The sequence below is a fragment of the Thamnophis elegans genome, chromosome Z (genome assembly GCF_009769535.1).
Source record: "Thamnophis elegans isolate rThaEle1 chromosome Z, rThaEle1.pri, whole genome shotgun sequence".
Taxonomy (NCBI): domain Eukaryota; kingdom Metazoa; phylum Chordata; class Lepidosauria; order Squamata; family Colubridae; genus Thamnophis; species Thamnophis elegans.
This window is the reverse complement of record NC_045558.1, coordinates 1,562,283-1,588,893: the sequence shown is the minus strand read 5'-3', so window position 1 is coordinate 1,588,893 and position 26,611 is coordinate 1,562,283. Positions and strand designations below refer to the sequence as shown.

Here is a 26,611-nt window from a genome sequence, read left to right as displayed (position 1 = left end):
CCCACTCATCCATCCATACAACTATCCACCCATCTTTCCAATCCAACCATCCATTTGAGGTCTGGATTCCTTTTTCTGAGTACACACAGCCTCCCCTTCCCGAGAAAGGTCTCAGGCTCCCCCCACCCAATCAGGGGTTTTTGTTCCTCTGGAGCCTGGCTTAGGCTCACAACTGGAAGAGGAAGAGGAGTGATGATGGTGGGATGGGTGGGAGAGGGAAGATGGCCACTTCTCTCCTCCTCTTCCTCCAGTCAGTTAGCCATTGGAATGTGTATGACTCATCAGCTGTGACTTATGCTGTGGTTGCTGGAGGTACCTAGCTGTGTTTCTGCTGCCGAAGCGGTAATGTCATATGTGCCTCCTTCAAATCCCAGGAAAGGAAACCGCCAACTCCATGGTTTTAGAGAAAAAGTACTTTTACTGGATATGAACTGATAGCAACGAAAGTAAAGCAAGGTCTGCGGCTAAAGGCGTGCAGTTTTACATATCAAAAGTTTACCCAAATCCCTCCCCCACCAACAACCCCAAGCTGAATGTCCAATCTCCAACGCCCAATGGTGTCACGTGGGGTGCATCTCCAGGTGGCTTCACCCATCTGGTACGCAGAGACGGTTGACCTTGACCAGGCCTAAACAAGCCCATTCAGCATGCGCAGAGAGCGAAACTCCCTTTTCATTTAGAGACATCTCCACCAGCACGTTTCCCCTCCCAAATACCGAAACCCCTCCCCCCCGTTACTATGGCAGCTGATAGCAAGCTAGCGATAGAGAGGCTGACAGGTAGTGAAGAAAATAGGATACCATTACAGCATCACACGATAGAACAACCCCACAGCCACTGAAAATTCAGAAAATGTGATGTGGAGATCGTCACCTCCTCACTGGGAACACTCAGAACTCCATTATTACACACGGCTGACACCCGTATTCTATATGCCGTCTGGTACGTCAGACCTTCAAGCTGATACCAAAACCAATGGGCCTTTACTTCAATCCACGGGTCCCTTTCAATATCAGCCTCCACCGTTCTGTACTCCACCTTGTACTCCTTGACCTTAACTCCTGAAGCGACGATGCTGGGACGGTTCCAGGCCACAGAGATGGTAGAAGATGTTGCCTCAGTTTCTCTTAATTCCCTAGGAGGGCTGGTTGGAAGGGTCTTTGTGGGAGGACTCAGGTCACTGGTTTCACTAAGGCCCAGTTTGCAACAAGCAGTGTACTTGAACTGGTACTCTGTGTTTGGAGCCAGATTTTTCAATAGGAAAGTTTTCCTGGTGCCTTCTGCCCTCACTGATTTCCAGTTTTCTTCCCCTGTAATCTTGTACCATACCAGATAGCTGGAGATGGCAGCCCTCCCATATTCCGCTGGCTGAAACTTCAGCTGAAAGCTGTCATGTCTCCGTTCACTGATCAGGAGAGGAAGAGGTTTTGAGGGCAACTCAAAGTTCTTGCTGACCAGCTCTCCATTTTCATAAAGGTATATTGAGGCTCCTGGGTTGTCCACATCTGGGAGTGAGGCCACAACAAAGCGGACCTTCTCATTGGGTTGGTTGATACTGAAATAGTCCTTGATGGACTTGGCAGCTTGGCGAGCATTATGGGTTGTCTCCTTGTCCTCAAACCAAGCCAGGCCTTTTTTCACCCCAGGAATAGTGCGAGAAGATTGTTGCAAGAACCGCTCATGAAGACAGTCCTTTAAGGTCAACAGAATTGGCTCCTTTTTATGTAAAGAGGTGAATACAAAGGAGATCACATATTCATTCTGGGGGTGTAGAACTATTTCTTCCAGCTTGTTCTTGGATGAGATAACTTGTATTTTACTTAGATTAGTCAGATAAGATCTGACAATCTCAATTTCTCTTTCCTTGTTGTCCATAAATTTACCTACTATTTGGCTTCTGAAGGGTGACTCTTTGACAGACCTCAAGATGTTCACCAGGGTCCTTTCCTCCAGCTCTCCTCCTCGGATGGAAGGCAACACTGTGGCCAGCTGTTTCTGGAAAGTCTGCCTGTGTTGCCTGCAGAGATCCTTGAAGTTCTGGATCTTCCTCTTGATCTCAGGGAAGGTCTCAGCAATGGGATCGTTGATTAGATCATTGCTTTGCATCTCTATTTCATTGAGATCCTCCAAGATCTTTTCAGCATCAAAGACCAACTCTACACTGATCTCACGGACCATCTTAGCTGCTCTGGTGTCCAACGTGGTTAGTGGGGAGAGCCAGACCCGTATAGGAACAGCCTTCTCTTTCCCTAACATTTTTGGTAGACTTGCATAAACTTTCATAGCTTCTTGGAAAGTGATTAGATTTCTTTCCAGAAAAAAGTCTCCGTGGATCTTGCATCTGAACTTCAGAGCATTTGCTTTCTCCTCCTCAGTCAGCTGGATCTCTGCTCCAATATGTATTTTCTCTATGAGTGTAGACTTGAGGTTTCCTTCTATATTTTTCACCGTCTCTGTTGAGGAAACTTCTCGGTCAAAGACAAAAAAGGCCTGGGCTCCATAGAGGATGGCGGTGACCACGTGGGTGGCTGTGCCCTGCTCAAAGATGGCTGGGTAAGAGACATTCTGGATTCCCAGGTGTCTCATTGTCAGCTGTTCATACCTGGTGGTGGTTTTGTACTGAAGGGTGACCCTGGCCTGTTTCTTGGACTTCTTGGTGTCCTGGAGATATTCGGCTGACCCTCCCACTTCAACCAGCCCTCCCAGGAAACTGGCCTTGAGGGAGGCTGAGATGTCCAGGGCGGAGGCCTTGTCATCTATGCTGTCAGATGCAATGATTTCAGTGGCTGTCTTGGGCCGAGGCTCGATGATCAGGTCCTTCTGAAGAGAGCTGCGGTCCCAAAGGGTCTTTCCTGCATGGAACAGAAGAAAACAGAGACATGAATTGAACACCATCTTCCAAAACACCTGCAACTGGATAGAGGAGCTCCAGAGAAGTGGGACAATAAAGATCATTTCCACTGGAGGGAAATGAATGAGAACCTCTTGTCTGTTCTGCAAACACTCTGAAACTCCAAAGGCTTTTGACTGAGTAGAGAGGAATGAGAATTGCTCTGCATACATTGATCTCAAGAGAGATTTCAAACTCCCTGGAGAAACTATGTTTTTATTAAGGGTTAAAAGGGGACTTCTGTGTTCAGACCAGGGACGTGCAGTCAGGGGAGGCAGGGGAGGCAGGGCCTCACCACGGTCATCATGAAAAGAAAAATGTAAAAGGAAAAAGGCTGAGCTAGTTGCTGCCAGAGTCACAGTGGATGACTCTGCTTAGTGCTTAAATGTTTTAAAAAGCCTCTAAAAAAGTGCCCTCTGCAGGAGGAGGCGGGAGAACGATGTACCTCATCTAGTCTGGCGTTTTATGATCACTCGAGCAGAGTTAAGCAAGGGTTAAAAGCCAAAAAATTCCTTATGTAGATGAGGCACGTGGTTCTCTCGCCTCCTCCTGTAGAGGGCGTTCTTTTAAGAGGCTTTTTTAAACAGTTAAGCAGAGTCATCCATTGGGGACTCTGGCAGCAGCTAACCCAGCCTGACCTCAGCAGCTCTTGCCTTTTTCCTTTTACATTTTTTACATTTTCATCATGGCAGGCAAGAGGAGAGTTGAAATCCTCTGTGATTGTGAAGCAGCTGGAAAAGGTATGTGGGACGGAGGGAGGGGGAGGAGTTCAAAATTAATGTAATTTGTAAGTAATTTTTTATTGTAAGTAATTTGTGTGTGTGTGTGTGTGTGTGTGTTTGTTTCTTCACTTCACTCAAACAAACTCTCAATTTGAGAGTTTGTTTGAGAAGAGAGGGGCAGCCTTTGTTGAGAAGAGAGGGGCAGCCCACCAGCAGAGGTAGGTCTTTTACCCGTCTCTGCTGGCGGGCTGGCACTTTCTTTCTTTTGCCCGCTGTGCCCCCCTTCTCTTTCTCCTCTCCCCCCACCGGGAGCCCCGTCCTGCTCCCCTCCCCCTTTCCTCCTCCTCCTCCTCTCCCCTTTCTTCGCCAGCTGCAACTTAGCGAGGAGGCACCGCGGGGCCAGGCCCCTCGCACCCGCATCCAGCTCACTGGAACTTGCCACACCGGGGGAGGAATGAGACCCCATTGTCCCGCTTGAGCGGGGAGGACAAGGAGGAGGAGGAGAAGAGCAGTGAGGCTTTGTGCCGGCCGGCCAGCCAGGCGGGAAGTAGATTGGGCAAGAGGTGGGTGGGCTGACTGGCTGGGAAGGGGGGGATCATGGCCACTCAGGTGGCCCCGCCACTGCCACTGCCAGCAGCTTGGGTGTCCCGGCTCCATCCAAGCTGAAGAAAGCGGAGGATTGTTCGCCGGAGGAGGCGGGGGATACAAGGTGGCGGAGTGCGGTGGCGGCAAGAAGCAGCGTCCCCACTGCTGTGTCCGACTATTCTAAAAAGGGAAGGGATTTTTCAGTAGCGAAAACCAGGGGGGCATGGGTGGCTCCCTCCCTCCACTCCCAAGAATGACAGTAGCTCTTGGTCCCCCCTCCCCATGTGAGGAGACCATGGTGAGAAGTCGCTGCCTTTGCTGTTCCTCCCAGGTGTGAGCTCATCTTTACGTTCCTGCCCTCCCTCCAAGAGAGAGCACTGCTGGGCTTTTTGGACCCACGCCCCAGCACCCGGAGGCCCTTGATGGTAGCTGGGATGTCAGCATTGCTGGCCTGCTGCCAGCTGCCCACACATTTCCGTTGGACACAGCGGCGGGGATGCTGCTTCTCGCCGCCTCCATGCTCAGCCGCCTCGCCCACCCCGACGAACAATCCTCCGCTTTCTTCAGCTCGGACAGAGTCGGGACACCCAAGCTGCTGGGGGCAGCGGCGGGGGCCACCTAAGGAGCCATGATACCTCCTCCCCAGCCAGCCAGCCCACTCCCCTGCCCAGCCTACTCCCCGTGTGTCAGCCTCTGCATTGCTGCTGCTTCGCCTGCCATTGTAACGGGGAGGGGGGCATGGTATTTGGAAGGGGAATCATGATGTGCTGGAGGAAGATTCTAGATGCTGACCTGACCATCTTACTCCGCATGTGGAGGAAGGGAGTTTCCCGCCAAGGTTAACTGTCCAGCATTCCATCCTGGTGATGACTTTTGAAGTTATCTCCCACCTGACAGTTGGGTGCATTATAATTGGACTATGGACTGGGGTGCCAAGGGGAGGGAATTGAATTATACATGATATTCTTTGCTTTCGCGCCTAATTAACCAGATTCAGATTAGCTTTGCTACTGTTCGTTTATAATTAGTAAAAGTACACTTGATTTCAAAGAAATGGAGTTGAGTGGTTTCTTTCCTGATTATTAAATGAAGTCACAGCTGACAACAAGCTGAATCTCAATCGCACCCATCCCGGAGCGAACAACTTCCAAGGGAGGTGCCCTCACAAGAAGAAAAGAAAATGTCCTTGCGTGAAAGCGACCAGGAGGAAGAAGTGGGGGCAGCGGCGGGACCATCTCTAACAGAAAGACTGGCTGAACTGAGAGTGGAAGAACCTGCCGTCCGTCCCAGATGGACTTGGGATGTGGGACAGAAAGAAGAATCTGAGGAATTACAAGCTGGAGTCACAAGAAGGAGGCCAAAGAAAAAACCAGCGGCTGACTGGAGTGGCACTGGAGAAGAAGACTACAAAATCTCTCACGCCATGAGGCTCCTCGAAGAGGCAGGGAGTGAACGTTGAATTTGAGAGAGAGCAGTGGAAAGAGAGCTGACAGACGAGTTGGAGCAAAAGTACTCAATGCATAGCTTAAGGGAAAGTGGAGGGGCCGAAGGGGGTTGTGCACAAGAAAATCCAGAACCAGCCTCCCCCCCCAGTGGCTAGAGACATTTCAAGAGCAGGGGGGAGGCAGGCGATGCTGGATAGCAAAGGTCTCACCCTTAAGCGTAAAATATGATGGAGACCCCAGAGGCCTCGGGTTGTTTATTATTCAGGTCTGGAATTATATGGAAATATATGGACCTGATTTAGAGACAGATGAAACTAAAGTGAGAATGGTGTTAATGGCTTTGGAGAAGAAAGTGGCCGACTGGATGGTCGGGCTACATAAATGCAATTCCCCTCTCCTGAGGAATTTTGATGAATTTATGGCAGTCATGAGAAGAAGGTTCGATGCCTTCCCCGTCGTTTAGAACCTTGGTATGAAAACACGGCAGACGTGGAGTTGGATTTAGTCAGACTGCGTTGCATGAGAGAGGGAGAAGCTGAAAATCCCCCCCAGCACCTCCTAAACCCCCCCGCCCAAGGAGTGAAGGCAGGGGAAGTTTTGCGGGCAAAGCCAAGCCTTTCGCTTGTTTCCGCTGTGGAAAGGAGGGGCATTGTGCTATGAATTGCCGCGTCAAACTGACTCAACCTGCTCCCCCCCCCCGGAGGGAGGGGAAACCGGAGAAGACTCCAAGTAAGAGGAGGGAGGCTGCCTTCGCTGCTGAGAATGTTTCTCGACGCTTCGAGCCAGAGGAGGAGGGAGACGGAAGCTCCAGTTCGTCTGACAAATCTGATGATGAGAATTCTCAGCGCTGGGTAAGTTCCCGATCTGATCCTATGCTTATCCCAATTGAGCTTAGAGTGCCCTCTTCTGGCGCAACAGAGAAACTTTTAGCTCTATTAGACTCTGGGTGTTCCCGTTGTATGATAAGCCCTGACATGGTGGAGAAACTGGGCTTAAAATTAAAGACTTTAAAAGTCCCTATTGCTTTTTGCCAAATTGATGGTTCTATTGCCGGAGGCGGCCCTGCTCATTTTTCCACTGAACCCATTGAGATGTGGATGGGTACCCACCAGGAATTAATAACTTTTATTGTGGCCCCTGGGATGGACTGGCCCCTTATCTTGGGGCTCCCCTGGCTCCGTAGATGGAACCCACACATTAACTGGAGAGAGGGTTGGTTACGGATTCGAACAACCACACCCCCTGAGGGAAAAGTTGAATCTCCAGCCTCTGATACTACTACCCCCACACTGGCAGCCAGGGGGCAGGAGAGAATTGAGGGGGAGGAAAGAATTCCAAAGGAATATTGGGACCTCAAGGATGTTTTTAGTGAGAAATCTTCTGATAAATTGCCCCCTCACAGACCCACATTGATATTTTACCTGGAGTAAAGCTTCCAAAGCCCCCATATATATTCAATGTCCCCTAAGAGCCGAGGTGGTGCAGTGGTTAGGGTGCAGTACTGCAGGCCACTTTAGCTGACTGTGATCTGCAGTTCAGCAGTTCAAATCTCACCGGCACAAGGTCGACTCAGCCTTCCATCCTTCCGAGGTGGGTGAAATTAGGACCCGGACTGTGGGGGCAAGTTGCTGACTCAATTTGCTAAAAATTTTATAAACTGCTTAGAGAGGGCTGAAAGCCCTATGAAGCGGTATATAAGTCTAATTAATAAATAAATGATTAATAAATAAACAGATGGAGGAAATGAGGAAATTCATTGATAAAAACTTGGAAAGGGGTTTCATTGAGCCAGCAAGACCCAAGGTAGCAGCGCCAGTATTGTTCAGAGAAAAGAAAGATGGCTCCCTCAGATTGTGTGTGAACTTCAAAAACTTGAACTGCATCTCAGCTCAGAACCTGTACCCATTACCACTGATGAAGGACATGCTGGCCCAACTGGGGAAGGGCCGTATTTTCACTAAGTTGGACTTAAGAGAAGCGTACTATAGAGTCAGAATTAAAGAGGGGGACGAATGGAAAACTGCTTTCAACTGCCCCTTTGGTTGTTTCCAATTTCGAGTAATGCCATTTGGCCTACAGGGGGCACCAGCAGTTTTCATGCGTCTCGGTCTATGGCGGACACAGCGCCGGGGCGTCCGAATGCCCTGCCCTGTGCATGGCCAAAGGTTGGATTGGCATTCTGGGCAGTTCCTATCCAGGTAGGTGCTACCAGCAGCCTGTAGGTCCAGGAGCCAAGCCCCAAAGTGACCCTGTGGTGATCCTGTGCTTCTATGGCAGGCCCATCTCCCCCCCCTCCTTCCCGAGACCTATCAGCCTCTCTCCAGTTCCTACCTAGGATGAGCAAATCCTTGCGACAGTCGTACAGCATCCCCAGCTGGAATGGGCGGCCCAGGGCAGGGGTCTCAACGATGTCTTCTGACATGACTATGCTCAGCTCCTATGCGTCGGTGATGCTTCTGCTGTCCTGAAAGAGAGAAGATTCACCTGGAGGAGGCAAAGACTGACCAATGGCTCTGCGAGATGTGTGGAGGACAGTGCATGCCCCTGACTGAACCACGGGTGTCCCGCTCTCCAACAGCTCGTAGGAAGGTGTTCCAAGAATGCACCACTGGGTGCACTGCAGACCACATTGCGAAAGAGTTTGGGGTCCCAAAGGTGCTTTTTCAGGAGGCAACTGGAATTTTTTGTCTGTTTCTTTTGAAGATGTTTCACTTCTCATCCAAAAAGCTTCATCAGCTCTGACTGGATGGTGGAGAATGGAAGGATTTATACTCCTTGCAGACAGCTGGAGTATACGATACTTTGCAAGCCATAGACAACAAGCCACACAGTATTTGCACCCCTGTAGACCAGAGGTGGTCACCCACCTTGGCAACTTTTTGTGGACTTCAATTCCCAGAATTCCTCAGCCAGCCCCACTTACCGGGGCATTCTGGGAATGGATAGCGAAATGCTGTGGACAGAGTATAATTTAGACTTCCTCAAGGCATTCGACAGAGTAGACCACAAACGAATTGTTGGTAAGTAGAAAACTGTGGGGTGGATTGAAGATGGATTTGTAACTGTTGGACTCAATGGTTAATGGTACTACATCTACATGGAGGGGAGTAAGCAGTGGAGTCTAACAGAGGCCAAAAGAGCTAACGTATTCCTTGGTTGTATAAACCGAGGGACAGAATCAAAATCACGTGAAGTGTTAGCACTCCTTTATAAATCCTTAGTAAGGCCACCCCTGGAATACTGCATCCAGTTTTGGTTCCCACATTACAAAAAAAGAGGTTGAGACTTAGGAAATAGTAATCTTAGAGCAACTAAGATGATTAAAGGCCTGGAGGCTAAAATATATGAAGAACATTGCAGGAATTGTGTATGGCTAGTCTAGAGAAAAGAAGGACTAGGAGCCACATGGTAGCAGCATTCCAGTATTTGAGGGGTTAAAATTTATTTAGATATGAGAAAAATGTTAATGAATGTAAAAAATTCTTGAGAGAATATTTTGTCTTTAATATGAATAAGGGCACATCTATGGAAATGGTTTGGGATGCAAGTAAAGCGTACATGCGAGGAGTCCTAATAAATTTAAATAGGTTATATAGACGTAAACAGGGGGAAAAAAGAAATGAACTAGAGGAAGAGATTAGGAAGAGAGAACAGGATCTAATATTAAACCCAGGAGATAAGATTAAAGAAGCAATTCCCTTATTACGAGCGCAATTTAATATGCTGATGTCAGACCAGGTAGCTACTAATTTGTTATATGCAAAACATAATACTTTCTGTAACGCAAATAAACCTGGTAGATGGTTAGCATACTTGACTAGGAAGAAACAGAAATCTCACAACATATCGAAAATACATTATAAAGGGAAGGAAGTGTATCAACAGGATGAGATTCAAAAGGCCTTTCGTGAATTTTTTACAGGATTGTACATAAGTGACAAAATACAAGGTTCAGATATAGATAGATACCTGGACAAAGAAAAAATACCTATAGTTAAGGACGAGCAAAGGGAAAGATTGAATCAACCAATAACCTCGGGGGAAATCCTCCAGGTAATTAAACAGCTAAACAGCTAAATGTAGGGAAAGCACCGGGTACAGATGGTTTGACAGTGGCTTATTACAAAAATCTACAATTAGAAATGGTAGAACCCCGTTAAGGAATTATTTAATAAAATCCAAATGGAAGGGAAGATACCTCCATCTTGGAAGACAGCTTTCATACTCCTGATACCTAAAGAAGACCAAGATCTTAGTCAACCAAAAAATTACAGACCTATATCATTACTTAATATAGATTATAAAATTTTTACAAAAATATTAGCGAATAGGTTAATGTTGGTTATTCTGCAATTGATTCATAATGACCAAACCGGTTTTATACCAGGGAGACAAATGAGAAATAATGTAAGACAAATTGTTAATATACTGGAACACTTGGGAAAGAATAATCAAATCCCTGCAATGCTTATATTCTTAGATGCTGAGAAAGCCTTTGATTGAGTGAATTGGCAATTTTTATTGAAAATAATGCAAAAGATGCAAATAGGAGAGTATTTTTTACAATCAATTAAAGCAATATATCAGGAACAAACAGCACAAATTATAGTCAATGGAAGTTTAACAGACCTATTTAAAATCGAGAAAGATACGAGACAGGGTTGCCCCCTATCAAGGTTCAAGGTTCAAGGTTTATTAAACTTGTATGCTGCCCTATTCCCGGGGGGACTCAGGGCGGCTAACAAACCAAGGGGAGGGAATAATACAAACAAAAAAGCAAAAGATAAACAAACAAAATACGGAAAAAATTTAAAAGCAGTCAACAGCCACACAATTCGAGTGGGGATGGGAACTCATCAGCCCCAGGCCTGCCGGAACAGCCAGGTTTTGACGGCTTTGCGGAAAGCCTGAAGGGTGGTGAGGGTCTGGATCTCCACGGGGAGGTCGTTCCAGAGGGCCGGAGCAGCCAAGAGAAGGCCCTCCTCTGGGTGGTCGGCAATCGGCATTGGCCGGCGGATGGAATTCGGAGGAGGCCTAGTCTGTGGGATCTAATAGGTCTTTGGGAGGTAATTGGCAGCAGGCGGTCTCTCAAGTACCCAGGTCCAATACCATGAAGGGCTTTATAAGTGACGACTAGCACCTTGAAGCGTATCCGGAGACCGATAGGCAGCCAGTGCAGCTCGTGGAGGATAGGTGTAACGTGGGTGTACTGAAGTGCACCCACAATCACTCGTGCGGCTGCATTCTGGACAAGCTGAAGTCTCCGAATGCTCTTCAGGGGCTGCCCCATGTAGAGCACATTGCAGTAGTCCAGTCTTGAGGTCACAAGGGTGTGAGTGACTGTTGCGAGAGCCTCCCGGTTCAGGTAGGGACGCAATTGGTGCACCAGGCGAACCTGGGCAAATGCCCCCCTGGTCACAGCTGACAAATGATGTTCTAAAGTCAGCTGTGGGTCCAGGAGGACTCTCAAATTGCGAACCCTGTCTGAGGGGCATAAAATTTCACACACCCCCAGCCTGAGAGATGGAATACATGGCCAATTATTGGGAGGGAAAAACACAAGCCACTCGGTCTTGTCAGGATTGAGTGCAAGCTTGTTTACCCCCATCCAGACCCTAACAGCCTCCAGGCACTGACACATCACGTCAACTGCTTCACTGAGTTGGCACGGGGCAGACAGATACAGCTGTGTATCGTCTGCGTACTGGTGATATTTTATCCCGTGCCGCCGAATGATCTCACCCAGCGGCTTCATGTAGATGTTAAACAGGAGGGGGGACAGGACTGAACCCTGCGGCACCCCATACTTAAGGGGCCTAGGGGTTGACCTCTGCCCTCCAACCAACACTGACTGCGACCTGTCCGAAAGGTAGGAGGAGAACCACCGAAGAACGGTGCCTCCCACCCCCACCTCTTGCAACCGTCACAGAAGGATACCATGGTCGATGGTATCGAAGGCTGCTGAGAGGTCAAGGAGCACTAGGACGGAGGCATGATCCCCGTCCCTGGCTCTCCAGAGATCATCGGTCAGTGCAACCAAAGCAGTTTCCATGCTGCAGCCAGGCCTGAATCCAGACTGAAAGGAGTCTAGATAATTGGTTTCATCCAACGACCGCCGGAGCTGAGAGGCCACCACTTTCTCAACAACCTTCCCAACGAAGGGGAGGTTGGAGACTGGACGATAGTTGTTTAGAATGGCTGGATCCAAAGACGGCCTCTTCAGGAGGGGTCCCACCACCGCCGCCTTTAAGGGGGGGGGAGAGCCATTATTGTTTATTATAACCCTGGAATTATTGATGAATAAAATTCGGGGGTCAGATGATTTACAGGGAATCAAGATCATGCATCAAGAATATAGACTACGTGCATTTGTGGACGATTTGGTTATAACATTAACGCAAACAGAGAAATCTATCAAGGTTTTAATGAATGTGATTAATCATTATGGCCAAGTATCTGGATTTAAAATAAACCTAGGAAAAACAAAGATGCTAGTTAAAAACATGAACACTAATCAAAGGGAAGACTTAGAAAAAATTAAAGGATGAGAAATAGTTAAAAAGGTTAAATATCTAGGAGTCTACATCTCAACCTCAAACGGGAAACTATATAAGTATAATTTTGAGCCATTATGGCATAGTATACAGACAGAGATGAAAAATTGGGAAAAATTACAATTATCTTTGTTGGGAAGAATAGCAGCAGTGAAAATGAATGTCTTGCCTAAATTTCTATTTCTTTTTCAAATGATACCAATACTTAAAAAAGATGCAAACTTGCTAGAATGGGAATTAACAAATTTGTGTGGGCAGGGAAGAAGCCGAGAATAAAACTTAAAATAATGCAAGATGTATGTGAGAGAGGTTTGAAATTGCCAAATCTAAAACTATATTATGAAGCAGTAGTTTTATCACTAATCAGTGATTGGATTAACTCAACAGATGATAGAATACTTAATATCGAAGGGCATGATTTGGTATATGGTTGGCATGCTTACCTGCTATATGACAAAAAGGTGGATAAGAATTTTAAAAGTCATATTTTAAGGAATGCTCTATTGCGGGTTTGGAAAAAATATCAACATAAACTAAACGATAAGATACCTATGTGGGCAATTCCCAGACATGCAATAGAAAATATAAATATAGTACAAAAACAGGATGTAATCACATACAGACAGCTTCTCACTTTAGAAAGAGGTGTATTACAACTGAAGCCCTTGAATGTACTAAAAGAGGAAAAGGTAATTCAAACATGGTTTCAGTATGGGCAATTACACGCCAGATGGAAAAAAAGATCCAAAAATTGGTTTTACGCAAAATGAGGATAATCTACTAAAACAAATTAGGGATCAAAGTCAAATGTATATAAAAAGGTTGTACAATGTATTAATAGAAATGGATTCTGAAGCAGAATTAGTTAAAGATTGCATGATAAAGTGGGCACAAAATTTTGAAGAACCAATAATGTTGGATACATGGGAAAAGATATGGGTAAGAAATGTAAAATTCACACAAGCCCAAAATTTGAGAGAGAACTTTTATAAGATGTTTTATAGATGGCATTTGGATCCTAAAAAACTGGCCTGCATGTATCCGAATTTACAACCTAAATGCTGGAGATGTGATTGTGTTGATGCTGCATATTACCATATGTGGTGGACTTGTAAAAAGGTTAAAAGCATTTTGGATAAAAATATGGTGGGTTATGCAAAATGTTCTTTAAAAAAGGATAAAGTTTACCCCTCAGTTATTCCTGTTAGGTATAACTACTGATTGGACTGTTATAGAGACTAACCTGATTTTGCATTTAATAATGGCAGCAAGACTGTTAGTGGCGCAATACTGGAAGAAGGAAGATTTGCCTACTGTTCAAGACGGAACATTAAAAGTTACAAACTTAGCAGAGATGGCTAAAATATCAGCATATCTCAAAGACCACTCAAACGAGAGATATAAACTGGAGTGGAGAAGATGGATTGACTATACTCAAAATAAATATGGGACTAAGAAATTCCAGATAGTTTATGACTGAAGAAGCAAGGAATGCTATAATCTGTTTAGAGTTAGCCTAACAAAAGAGGAGTTAAAGCTCAAATGAAAGATGAGACTAACTTTTTTTAAAGTTTATTTTAGAACATCTTTGTTAAAAATTTATACCCTGCATTTGTTCTGGGAAGTCGGGGTGGGTGGGTGGGTGGGGGAGGGGAGGTAAATATTTGTAAAGCCTTTTTCCCCCCAAAAAATTTTCAATTAAAAAAAAGGCCATAAGTGATAAACGATTGTCATCATCATAAAAGTACATTCATCATAAATCCTAAGCTACAACACTCAGTGACGGTCCTGGGATCCTAAATAATCAATCAACATAAATCCTACGAGGAAACTAAAGAAAGCAATACAAATCGTAAAGACACCAGCAACCAAGGGACCGTCCTAAGGAGAAAAGGAGGCGGGGAACAGGAAAGGCGAGGAGAATAAGGGTAACACAGCTTTAATAAAGAGTTCAAGAGTGTTGTGGGAATTAGTTTTTAGCAGAGGGGAGAAAACTGTCCTTGAGTCTAGTTTTCCTGGTGTGCAGAAAATCAAGTCCTCCAATTCCCCCCACCCACCCAAATACAGAGAAACCTGGCCTTCTCCATCCCCCTTCCGTCGTTCCCTCTATCCCTCCACCCCACCGAATGGTCCCCATTACCTTTCCCCTCCTTCGGGTCTGTGGCTTAAGCTGTGCCCAGCTGTTGCCCAATCTGGCTACCCGGGGAATCTTCCTGCAGGCTGACAGGGAGGGAGATCTTGCTGTCTTCGACTTTCACTTTCGCTCAAGGAGGAAAGGGTGGGCATTTGAAGGAAGCACAGACTTGCAGGAAAGCGAAACCTAAACTTTTTTTGGGGGGTGGGGGGGGAAGTTGTCTTTCGATCCGTAAGGAAGAGGACAAAAGTCAAGCAAAGGCTAGAATAATAGTTGGAAGGAACCTTGGAGATGGAGAAAGAAGATTTCCTCTTTTAAGAGTTTTTAAAAAAATTTTTTTACTTCTCTATATACAATTATAGGTATACATTCACGTAGTTATTATTCTTTTTTACATTCGTCCTTCTTATACATTTGTCATTCCATTTACAGGGTTATAACATACAGTTTGGGTTGTTTACCATCCCTTGTCTGTTTTGACACTACCTTCTTTTCCCTTTCTTTTCTCCCTCCCTCCCTTCTCTACTTTCTTCCTCCCTCCTTTCCCTTCCTTCTTCCCTTACCTCTCCCCTTCTCCTCTCTTCCTCTTCCCCTTCTTACCATCTCTCCTTCTCTTTTTCTCCCTTCCACCTTCCTCTCCTTACCTCTATCTCCCTTCCCTCCTCTTCCTCTAATCTCCTCTCCTCCTCTCCTCCTCTCTTTTTCTATTGTTGTAGGTGTCTCTTCCAGCTTTTAATTTTTTATTTTCTTGGGGTGATATTTCTGCAAACCCAAAAATAGTTGACTATAATTTCTTGTTCCCTTTCCTTCTCAAATCTATCCTGATTATGTGTCCCCCCCCCCCCGTTGTATCAGTTTTGAATATATACTTATATATTATTATTTTCTTCCCTATCTCACCCCCCCTTTCTACTTCATGGTGTATCATCTAGGTTCCATATCTTCCTCTTCCTTTATTTTCTTTATGTTTTTCTCTAACTATTCATAAAATCTTCTCCATGTCTTGAAGTACACCGATTCCTCTTTAGCCTTTATTTCCAAAGTCAATGAAATAAGGTTTCCCAACTGAAAGCAATCGACCCATGGAACAGAAGTTGCCTTCAGAACAGAGCTTCATCCCTGGAAGTTTTCAAGAAGAGACTGGACTGCCCTCGGTCAGAAATGGGGTAGAGTCTCCTGCTTGGGCGGAGAGGTTGGAATAGATGATCTACAAGGTCCCTTCTGACTCTGTTAAAGTGTTAAAAGAAAACCCCCTGCTCAAGAAGGAGATCCTATACATTTGAGGCAAATGGCTGTCCAACCTCTTCTTGGAGACTTCCAGTATTGGAGCAGCTACAACTTCCAGTGGCAAGCAGTTCCACTGGTTAATTGTTCTCGCTGTCAGGAAATTTCTCCTTAGTTCTAGGTTGCTTCCCTCCTTGATTAGTTTCCATCCGTTGCTTCTAGTCCAGATTAAGGTGCTTTGGAGGATAGGTTCCTCTTTCCTCCCTTGGCAATGCAATTACAGTGGGTTCTGGCATTTAGATCATTAGATATGAGTACCCCAAGGTCCTTGACAGAGTGAGGGTCGTCTACAAGGTTGTGTCCACCCAGCGTGTATTTTGTGTTCTGATTTTCTTTGCCATTTGTTGGTTGAGATTCGAAGTTGTCAATTGTTTGACCATTCTGACCCATAGTCAAGATCTTTTTGAAGGGTAGCAGCATTGTCGGTGGTGTTAAATAGTTTTACATTGTCAGCTAAGAGAACGCAGTTGCTTATAATATGATCGCAACCCCCAATCACCGTAATCAATAGATTAATCAATTACACTAATCAGTAGATCAGTAATCAGTGAATCAATGTCAGTTAACCAATTAATTAATTGTTAAATTAATCAGTTAATTGATAAATCAATTGTCGTAGACAAACTAATAATTCATCTCTTTATCTAGTCCAACCTCCTTCTCAAGCAGGAGACCCTTACAGAATGTCAGAGTTGGAAGGGACCTTGGAGGCCATCTAGTCCAGCCCCCTTCTCAAGCAGGAGACCCTATACCATTCCAGGCAGATGCCTATCCAGGCCCTTCCAAACAATATGCTGCTCAGACGGCAAAACTCTTTGCTCTTTCTTTAGTTTTCTGTGTCCATATTTAACTTTTAAGCAAATGTTTCAATGGGACCGAAACAGACACACCTCAAAGAGGAAGGAGCTTCAGAAAGAGTGAGAAAGCTCCCTGCAGCTTAAGGTCACCAAGGCTGGGAAATCCCCCCCCCCCCTGAATGTTACCAAAATGAGGAAGTGTCACAAGCAAAAAGAACCCTTTCCAAAACCAACAATGAACCAATGCCAAGTTCAGGGAATCTCAAGAAACCAAGGCCACAAATCTTTCCCGCTAGTTGGAAGGATTCCCAGTCTCCAAATGCAGTTAAACACTTCCAGAAAAGAGGAAGGTCCCATTGCACCGAAGATCTTATAGTGGAATAGAGCTGGAAGGGACCTTGGAGGTCTTATAATCCAGCCCCCATTCTTTTATTACTAGGCAGGAGAGATATTTCCTATTTCCCGGCCGAGGAGACCAGATTCGTCCCATGGCTGAATCTCCAGGTTCCTCAATTGGGCAAAGCCATCTGCGTTTGTTGGTCAAGTTGATCTGTTTTCCTCTGGGAAGGTTACTTAACAATTCTCACCCGAGTCGGGGAATAGAAGGCACATCACGAGAAGGGTTAGTATCGCTTTGTAAAGCCTTAGTAAGGCCACACCTGGAATGCTGTGCCCAGTTTTGGTCCCGCATTACAAAACATAGGTAGAGACTGGGAAAAGTGCAAAGAAGAGCAACTACTAGGATGATTAAAGGCCTTGGAGGCTAAAACATCTGAAGATCGGTTGCAGGATTTGGAGTTGTCTGGAGAAAAGAAGGACCAAGGGGGACATGATAGCAGTGTTCCAGTATTGGGGGGGGGGCTTCCCCAAAGATGTGGGGGTCCACTTATTTTCCAAAGTACCCGAGGGCTGGACAAGAAACAATGGATGGAAACTAATCCAGGAGAGAATCAACCTAGAATTGAGGAGAAGCCTCCTAACAGGAAGGACAATGAACCAGTGGAACTGACAGTTGTGGGTGCTTCATCATTGGAGGTTTTTAAGAAGAGACTGGAAAGTCAATTGTCTGAAATGATACAGGATCTCCTGTTTGAGGACAGGGGTGGACTAGAAGACTTCCAAGGTCCCTCCTGGCTCTATTCTAATTCTGATTCGCACCCCGACCATCCTGCATTCTAGGTTCAGGCACCCCCACTGAGCTGCAGTTCCCCCCTTCTTTCCTGCCGGCTTCTCATAGGTAGAAGTGGCCATTTCAGGAAGAAAAGGATCTTTGGTTTATTCATAATTGGAATCTCCACCCTCCTGGAAGGAAGATTTCCCTGGATGGGCTGCTACCTTTGGACAGCTTCAACCTCTTTGCCAAGTTTGTTAGCTTTTTTTTGTGTGGCATTATTTCATGTCTTTTGTCCAGCAAATGGTTGTGAGGTTGGTACCTGAGAACAAGGGAAGTTTGAATGGCAGGGTGTTGCAGCTGATTGAGGTTTGTAATCTACTTACGAAAGACCAGGATTTGATACCACGAAGGTGAGAGAAACAGGTTTATTTGATGCATCGAGTTCAGTGTGTTCACACACCAAAAGCTGAACTGCCTGGGCTCTGCCCAGGATGCTACTTTTATGCCGTGTTCCACACTGCGCGTTCTCAAGGCGTTTCCATACACAAGACAAGCATGACATTTCAAAAAGGGGAAGTTCATTTGGACTGTTACAGCGAAGTACATAGGAGAAATACAAAAAAGAGAAGTTCCTATAATGTCTTAAGCTGTCGGCAGTTTTTACCTCTGTTCTATCTCTCACCCACGCCTGGCTTCCTGTGCCCCTCCTTTACAGGGTCTTGCCACACTGTTCAGCCCTATTTTTAATACTTATGAGGAAGTTTGGGGAGAAAGTTCACTCCAGCTAAAAGTCAACTTTGGAACTCCAGGGCACTAGAATGAAAAGCCAAGCTAATATGAATTTATGAGGTCCATTCTAGTAAGACCACCTAACCTGGCCAGCCACTGGTGGGTTTACCTGTTCACCCCCTCCTGCATCAGGGAAGGTTGGATTTACTTCTTGTAGCACAAAGCTTACCTGGCTGACTTTGGGCCAGTCCTCTCTCTGCCCGAGGACGGCAGAGAGAAAATGGCAAACATTTTGAAAAAACAAACTTGTCAAGAAAACTACAGGGATTTGTCCCGTGCGTTACAAGGGAAATAAATATAACAAAAAGGCCAAGGAGTTTGCTTGCATTGGCAGCAAAAGCGGAAGTTGTTCGTAGTGGGAGGAGCTCGCAGCCCGGGGGCTGCTGATATCTTGCGCAGAAGGGGTGGGGGAGACGGGGGAACCCGATCCGAGCTGTCAGCCTGACAAAATGCAACCCCTTCTTTTTCCTTCCTCCTTCCATCCTTCCTTCTTCCTTCCTCTTGCTTATCTACCTTCACCTTATCCGTCTTCTGCTCTTTCCCTCTCTTCCTTCCTTTCTCCTTCCATCCTCTCTTCTTTCCTCACTCACTCCCTTCCTCCTTTTCTTTTCCTTCCTCCTTCCATTCTTTCAGCTTCCTTTCTTTTGCCTATCTACCTTCTCTGTCTTTCTGCTCTTTCCATCTCTCTCTTCCCCTTCGCTTCTGTTCCTTCCTCCTTCCATCCTTTCACCTTCCCTCCTTCCTATTTCTTCCTTCCTTCTACCTATCTACCTTCACCTTCTCTGTCTTTCTGCTCTTTCCCTGTCTTCCCCTTTCCTCCCTCCCTCCCTTCTTTCCTTTCTAGTTCCATCTTTTCTTCTTTCCTCTCTCCCTCCCTTTTTCTTTCTTTCTTCCTTCCTTCCTTCTTCCTCTTGCCTATCAACTTCATCCTCTTTGTCTTTCTGCTCTTTCCCTCTCTTCCCCTTCTCTTCCTACCTCCTTCCCTCTTTTCTCCCTTCTTCTTTTTCTTCCTTTCTTCTTCCATCTTCCTCCTTCTCCTTCCTCCTTCTTCCTTCTATTCTTTCTCCTTCCTTCCATCTTTTCTCCTTCCATCTTTCCCCCCCTCCCTTCTTCTTTTCCTTCCCCCCCTCCTTCCTTCCTTCCTCTCCTTCCCACTCTCTCCTTGGGAGGGGGTGGGGGTGGCGGGGCAGCAGAGACCAAATAAAGTCAGAAAATCTTATTAAAACTTTCCTATTTGTTGGATCACATTGCTGCGAACTTATAAACCAAATCAGGGGAACATTTTGCAAGCGAGGGTGCTGCAAGGAAAGCGGGGAGGGAGGCAAGGAATGAGAAAACGGTGCTTTAATCCAAAGCAACTACAATCGGAACTGCAGACAGGGAAAGAAAGAAAGATCCTTGTAGCACAAAACTCTCCTTTGCATGGTTGTGAGAACATAGGTAAAAAAAAAAAAAAAGCACAGCATCCCTCCGCCCTCTGAATGGGACTCAGTGTGACACCGATTTGAATACAAGGACACGGAGCCGGGCGGGGAGATAAGCACCTTCATTTGCATTCTCTGCGACCATGATGCTTTGCAAGGAACATTCCCGGGCTCCCCGTGACTTTTTGCAGATTTTTCCTTTCGTGCTTAAAAAAAGTAGAACAGGACTTTTTAAAAACGCCACAGAATGAGCTTTCAGCCTGACAAAAATGCAACCCCTTCCTTCGTCCTCCTCCTCCTCCTCCGTCACTAACAGCTGGGGGCTCAGAAATCGGAGTGAAAAGCCAGTCCTCCATCTCTTCCCTCTTCCTGGATTCACTCCAAAGTTTTAAACCCCCCTTCTGTGCATAAACACTCCCTCCCCCCCTCTCTTTCTGTATCTGTTTGTCTCTCACTCTCTGTGTGGCTCTTTGCCTCTATCTCCCTCCCTCTGTCTCTCTCTCTGTCATTCTCTGTGTGTGTCTGCCTCTCACTCTGTCTCTCTGTCTCTCCTCCCTCCCTGTGTGTGTGTGTGTGTGTGTGTGTGTGTGTGTATCCCCCTGCCCCCGCGGATGGCCTCCGGACTAGCGGAGCCTCCTCTTCCTCCTTTTTAACCAGGCGATCTTCGGCTGCTGCACAATCCCAAGGGCACGCGCTGCCCAGTTTGCTGAATCCGGAGCGGCTTCAGAGAAAGAAGGCATGTGAGAAAGCCCCCCCCCCATTCCCGCTGCCTGAACGTTTGAATGAAGGAGGCTGCAGGCTCCTTTGTCCTTGGCTATGCGATTTTCTTTCGTTCTCTGCTGCCCGAACGAGTGAATGAGGCAGAGGGAGAATGAAAGGAGATTGCGTCCCTTCTGTCTCTCCGTTGCTCAGAAAAGCAACTCCGGGAAGGTCCTTTGGTGACGGCAGGCATCCTACAAACTGCCTGCTAGCAAAGGACCTTCCCAGAGTTGCTTTTCTGAGCAACGGGGAGACAGAAGGGACAAAATACCGGCCGGCCGGGATGGGTATAAAGGGCTGGGGGCGGGGCAGGCTTACTTCCGGGTCTGGTCATAAAAATCGAGACTTTTTAAGAACGCCCCGGGACACGGGACAAATTGTGCGAAATCGTGACTGTCCCACGAAAATCGGGACGTCTGGTCACCTTACATAAAGGGAGCAGCAGCTTCATTGTGAATGGAGGGAGAAAAGTTGGGCTTCTCTCTGCCACAGCATTCACTGTGAGTCCTTCTTGTAATCATACACACTTTTTTTTTCCTATCGGGTACTGTGGGTGTGGTTTTGTGGGGGGTCCTATGACTGAATGGGCATGGCTGTTGGTTACATTGAGTTGGCCATGCCCACTCAATCATAAGACACCCCCCCCAAGCCACACCCACAGAACCTGAGGTGGAGGCAACTAAAGGGATTTCCTCCAGAGGAAAGGGGGGGGACACTAATGGCTGTCCATTAGGGAGTTTATCTGAACCAACCGGTGGGCTACATTGCCTGCATCTTTATCAGGTTCCAACTAATGCATCCATCACAAACTGAACGTTCTGATTTCTCCAATTATAAATTAATTTGGACACACCATATTGGCACTAACTGGTGAAAAGCACCGATCTGCCTCATCCACAGATCCCTCCCTCTATCTGTCCATCCATCCGGGTATTTCTCATCTTTTGTGACTTGAAGACTGCAACTCCCAGAATTCTCCAGTCAGCATGTTGGGAATCCTTGATCTTTTTCTCTCCATCTCTCCCTCCATCCCTCTCTCCTTCCTGACCTCCTAACCTCCACCCATCCATCTTTCCAATCCATCCATCCATCCATCCATCCATCCATCCATCCATCATCCCTCCCTCCTTCTTTCTAATCCATTCATCCATCTTTCCAATCCACCCACTCATCCATCCATGATGCAACTATCCATCCCCCTTTCCAATGCATCCACCCACCCATCCATCCATCTTTCCAATCCAACCATCCATTTGAGGTCTGGATTCCTTTTTCTGAGCACACACAGCCCCCCCTTCCCGAGAAAGATCTCAGGCTCCCCCCCCCCCAATCAGGGTCTTTTGTTCCTCTGGAGCCTGGCTTAGGCTCACAACTGGAAGAGGAATGACAGTGATGATGGTGGGGGGGGGGGAGAGGGAAGATGGCCACTTCTCTCCTCCTCTTCCTCCAGTCAGTTAGCCAATGGAATGTGTATGACTCATCAGCTGTGACTTATGCTGCTGTGGTTGCTGGAGGTTCCTAGCTGTGTTCCTGCTACCGAAGCGGTAATGTCAGATGTGCCTCCTTCAAAACCCAAGAAAGGAAACCACCAACTCCATGGTTTTAGAGAAAAAAGTACTTTTACTGGATATGAACTGATAGCAACGAAAGTAAAGCAAGGTCTGAGGCTAAAGGCGTGCAATTTTACATATCAAAAATTTACCCAAATCCCTCCCCCACCAACAACCCCAAGCTGAATGTCCAATCTCCAACGCCCAATGGTGTCACGTGGGGTGCATCTCCAGGTGGCTTCACCCATCTGGTACGCAGAGACGGTTGACCTTGACCAGGCCTAAACAAGCCCATTCAGCATGCGCAGAGAGCGAAACTCCCTTTTCATTTAGAGACATCTCCACCAGCACGTTTCCCCTCCCAAATACCGAAACCCCTTCCCCCATTACAGCCGATAGCAAGCTAGCGATAGAGAGGCTGACAGGTACTGAAGAAAATAGGATACCATTACCGCATCACACGATAGAACAACCCCACAGCCGCTGAAAATTCAGAAAATGTGATGTGGAGATCGTCACCTCCTCACTGGGGATGCTCAGAGCTCCATTATAACACACGGCTGACACCCGTATTCTATATGTTGTCTGGTACGTCAGATCTTTAAGCTGATACCAAAAACGATGGGTCTTTACTTCATTCCACGGGTCCTTTTCAATATCAGCCTCCACCGTTCTGTACTCCACCTTGTACTCCTTGACCCTTACTCCTGAAGCGACGATGCTGGGACTCCTCCAGGCCACAGAGATGGTAGAAGATGTTGCCTCAGTTTTTCTTAATCCCTCAGGAGGGCTGATGGGAAGGGTCTTTATGGGAAGACTCAGGTGACTGGTTTCACTAAGGCCCAGTTTGCAACAAGCAGTGTACTTGAACTGGCACTCTGTGTTTGGAGCCAGATTTTTCAGTAGGAAAGTTTCCCTGGTGCCTTCTACCCTCACTATTGTCCAGTTTTCTTCCCCTGTAATCTTGTACCATACCAGATAGCTGGAGATGGCAGCCCTCCCATATTCTGCTGGCTGAAACTTCAGCCGAATGCTGTCGTGTCTCAGTTCACTGATCAGGAAAGGGAGAGGTTTTGAGGGCAACTCAAAGTTCTTGCTGACCAGCTCTCCATTTTCATAAAGGTAAATGGAGGCTCCTGGGTTGTCCACATCTGGCAGTGAGGCCACAGCAAAACGGATATTCTCATTGGATTGGTTGATACTGAAATATTTCTTGATGGATTTGACAGCTTGACGAGCATTGTGGATCCTCTCCTTGTCCTCAAACCAGGCCAGGCCTTTCTTCACCTCAGGAGGGGATTTTGTGGACTTATTTGATTCTGGCAAGAACCGCTCCTGAAGCCAGTCCTGTAAGCTCAACAGAAATGGCTCCTCTTTGTGTAAAAAAGTGAATACAAAGGAGACCACATATAATTTTTCAGGGTTAAGAACAATTTCTTCCAGCATGTTCTGAGATGAGATCACTTCCATACCATCTAGAATAGACAGATAAGATTTGACAAGGTTCATTTCTCTTTTCTTGGTGTCCAGAAATTCACGGAACCTTTGGCTGTTAAAGGGCATCTGGTTGACAGACCTCAAGATGTCCACCAGGGTCCCTTCCTCCAGCTCTCCTCCCCGGATGGAAGGCAACACTGTGGCCAGCTGTTTCTGGAAAGTCTTCCTGTGTTGCCTGCACAGATCTTTGAAGCTCTGGATCTTCCTCTCGATCTCAGGGAACGTCTCAGCAATGGGATCGTTGATTAGATCATTGCTTTCCATCTCAATGTCATTGAGTTCCTCCAAGACCTTCTCAGCATCAGAGATCAACATTAGGCTGATCTCACGGACCATCTTAGCTGCTCTGGGGTCCAGCTTGTTCAGTGGGTAGAGGCAGACCCACACTGGCACAGCCTTCTCTCCATCTTTCCCTAACATTTTTGGTAGAGTTGTGTAAACCTGCATGGCATCTTGGAAAGTCACTGGATTTGTGTCCAAAGAAAAGTCTCCATAGAACTTGCAATTGAATTTCAGAACATTCTCTTTCTCCTCCTCATTTAGCTTCGTATGTGCTTTTCCCGTGATGGAGATCAGCTTCTTGATTGTATCCTGGAGACTTCCTTGAATATCTTTCACCATCTCCATTGAAGAAACTTCTCGGTCAAAGACAAAAAAGGCCTGGGCTCCATAGAGGATGGCGGTGACCACATGGGTGGCTGTGCCATGTTCTAGGACGGCTGGGTAAGAGACATTCTGGATTCCCAGGTGGCTCGTTGTCAGTTCATACTTGGTGGTGGTTTTGTACTGAAGGGTGACTCTGGCCTGTTTCTTGGACTTCTTGGTGTCATGGAGATACTCGGCTGACCCTCCCACTTCAACCAGGCCTCCCAGGAAACTGGCCTTGAGGGGGGCTGAGATGTCCAGGGCGGAGGCCTTATCCTCTATGCTGTCAGATGCAATGATTTCAGTGGCTGTCTTGGGCTGAGGCTCGATGATCAGGTCCTTCTGAAGAGAGTTGCGGTCCCAAAGGGTGACCCCTGCACGGAGCACAAGAAAACAGAGACATGAATTGAACATCATCTTCCAAAACACCTGCAACTGGATAGAGGAGCTCCAGAGAGGTGGGACAATAAAGATCATTTCCACTGGAGGGAAATGAACAAGAGAACCTCTTGTCTGTTCTGCAAACTCCCTCAAACTCTCTGTTATATATTTAATAGACTTGCAGTCAGGGGAGGCAGGGGAGGCAGGGCCTCACCACGGTCATCATGAAAAGAAAAAAAATTGTAAAAGGAAAAAGGCTGAGCTAGTTGCTGCCAGAGTCACAGTGGATGACTCTGCTTAGTGCTTGACTGTTTTAAAAAGCCTCTTTAAAAACTGCCCTCTGCAGGAGGAGGCGAGAGAACCAAGTGCCTCATTTAGTCTGACTTTATGATCACTCGAGCAGAGTTAAGCAAGGGTTAAAAGCCGAAAAGTTCCTTATGTAGATGAGGCATGTGGTTCTCTCGCCTCCTCCTGTAGGGGGTGTTTTTTTAGAGGCTTTTTTTAAACAGTTAAGCAGAGTCATCCATTGGGGACTCTGGCAGCAGCTAACCCAGCCTGACCTCAGCAGCTCTTGCCTTTTTCCTTTTACATTTTTTACATTTTCATCATGGCAGGCAAGAGGAGAGTTGAAATCCTCTGTGATTGTGAAGCAGCTGGAAAAGGTATGTGGGTCGGAGGGCGGGGGAGGAGTTCAAAATTAATGTAATTTGTAAGTAATTTTTTATTGTAAGTAATTTGTGTGTGTGCGTGTGTGTGTGTTTGTTTCTTCACTTCACTCAAACAAACTCTCTCTCAATTTGGGAGAGAGTTTGTTTGAGAAGAGAGGGGCAGCCTTGCTTGAGAAGAGAGGGGCAGCCCTGCTGGCGGGCTGGCTCTTTCTTTCTTTTGTCTGCTGTGCCCCCCTTCCCTTTCTCCTCTCCCCCCACCGGGAGGCCCGTCCTGCTCCCCTCCCCCTTTCCTCCTCCTCCTCTCCCCTTTCTTTGCCAGCTACAACTTAGCGAGGAGGCACCGTGGGGCCAGGCCCCTCGCACCCGCATCCAGCTCGCTGGAACTTGCCACACTGGGGGAGGAATGAGACCCTATTGTCCTGCGGAGCCCACCGCCGCTTGAGCGGGGAGGAGGAGGAAGAGGAGGAGGAGGAGGAGGAGGAGAGCAGTGAGGCCTTGTGCCGGACAGCGGGCCAGGCGGGGAACAGATTGGGTGGGAGGTGGGTTGGCCGGCTGGCTGGGAAGGGGGGATCATGGCCGCTCAGGTGGCCCCCGCCGCCACTGCCAGCAGCTTGGGTGTCCCGGTTTCGTCCGAGCTGAAGAAAGTGGAGGACTGTTCGCCAGAGGAGGCGGGGGGGGCAAGGTGGTGTAGTGCGGCAGCAGCAAGAAGCAGCGTCCACACTGCTGTGTCCGACTATTCTAAAAAGGGAAGGGATTTTTCAGTAGTGAAAACCAGGTGGAACGGGTGGCTCCCTCCCTCCACTCCCAAAAATGACAGTAGCTGTTGGTCCCCCCTCCCCATGTGAGGAGACCATGGTGAGAAGTCGGTGCCTTTGCTGTTCCTCCCAGGTGTGAGCTCATCTTTACGTTCCTGCCCTCCCTCCAAGAGAGAGCACTGCTGGGCTTTTTGGACCCACGCCCCAGCACCCGGAGGCCCTTGATGGTAGCTGGGATGTCAGCATTGCTGGCCTGCTGCCAGCTGCCCACACATTTCCGTTGGACACAGCGGCGGGGACGCTGCTTCTCGCAACCTCCGTGCTCTGCCGCCTCGCCCACCCCGACGAACAATCCTCCGCTTTCTTCAGCTCGGACAGAGCCGGGACACCCAAGCTGCTGGCGGCAGTGGCGGGGACCACCTAAGGGGCCATGATCCCTCCTCCCCAGCCAGCCAGCCCACTCCCCCGCCCAACCTACTCCCCGCGTCTCACGTCTATGGCGGACACAGCACCGGGGTGTCCGAAAGCCCTGCCCTGTGTCCGACATAGGGTGGCTTTTGCCCGCTTGCCTCACCAACCATAAACCTCACCCCACGTCACTGGTTCAGACCTTCCCCC

General features: G+C 47.3%; 1 protein-coding gene across 2 annotated transcripts in view; it reads right to left on the bottom strand.

The window, feature by feature from the left end:
• Nucleotides 1-423: 423 nt before the first annotated feature.
• Nucleotides 424-26,611, bottom strand: part of LOC116520585 (neoverrucotoxin subunit beta-like) — a 32,166-nt gene continuing 5,978 nt past the window's right edge. The window contains exons 1-3 of one of the 2 annotated variants that reach the window (XM_032234841.1): nt 14,337-14,434; nt 7,974-8,106; nt 424-2,852 (exon numbers count right to left, since the gene is read on the bottom strand). In XM_032234841.1, coding sequence (XP_032090732.1) covers nt 811-2,852; nt 7,974-8,064 — 2,133 coding nt within the window. In that variant the 5' untranslated portion in view covers nt 8,065-8,106; nt 14,337-14,434 and the 3' untranslated portion in view covers nt 424-810. Of the gene's footprint in view, nt 2,853-7,973; nt 8,107-14,336; nt 14,435-26,611 lie in introns of those variants that run through there. The other variant, XM_032234842.1, reaches the window with a different exon arrangement.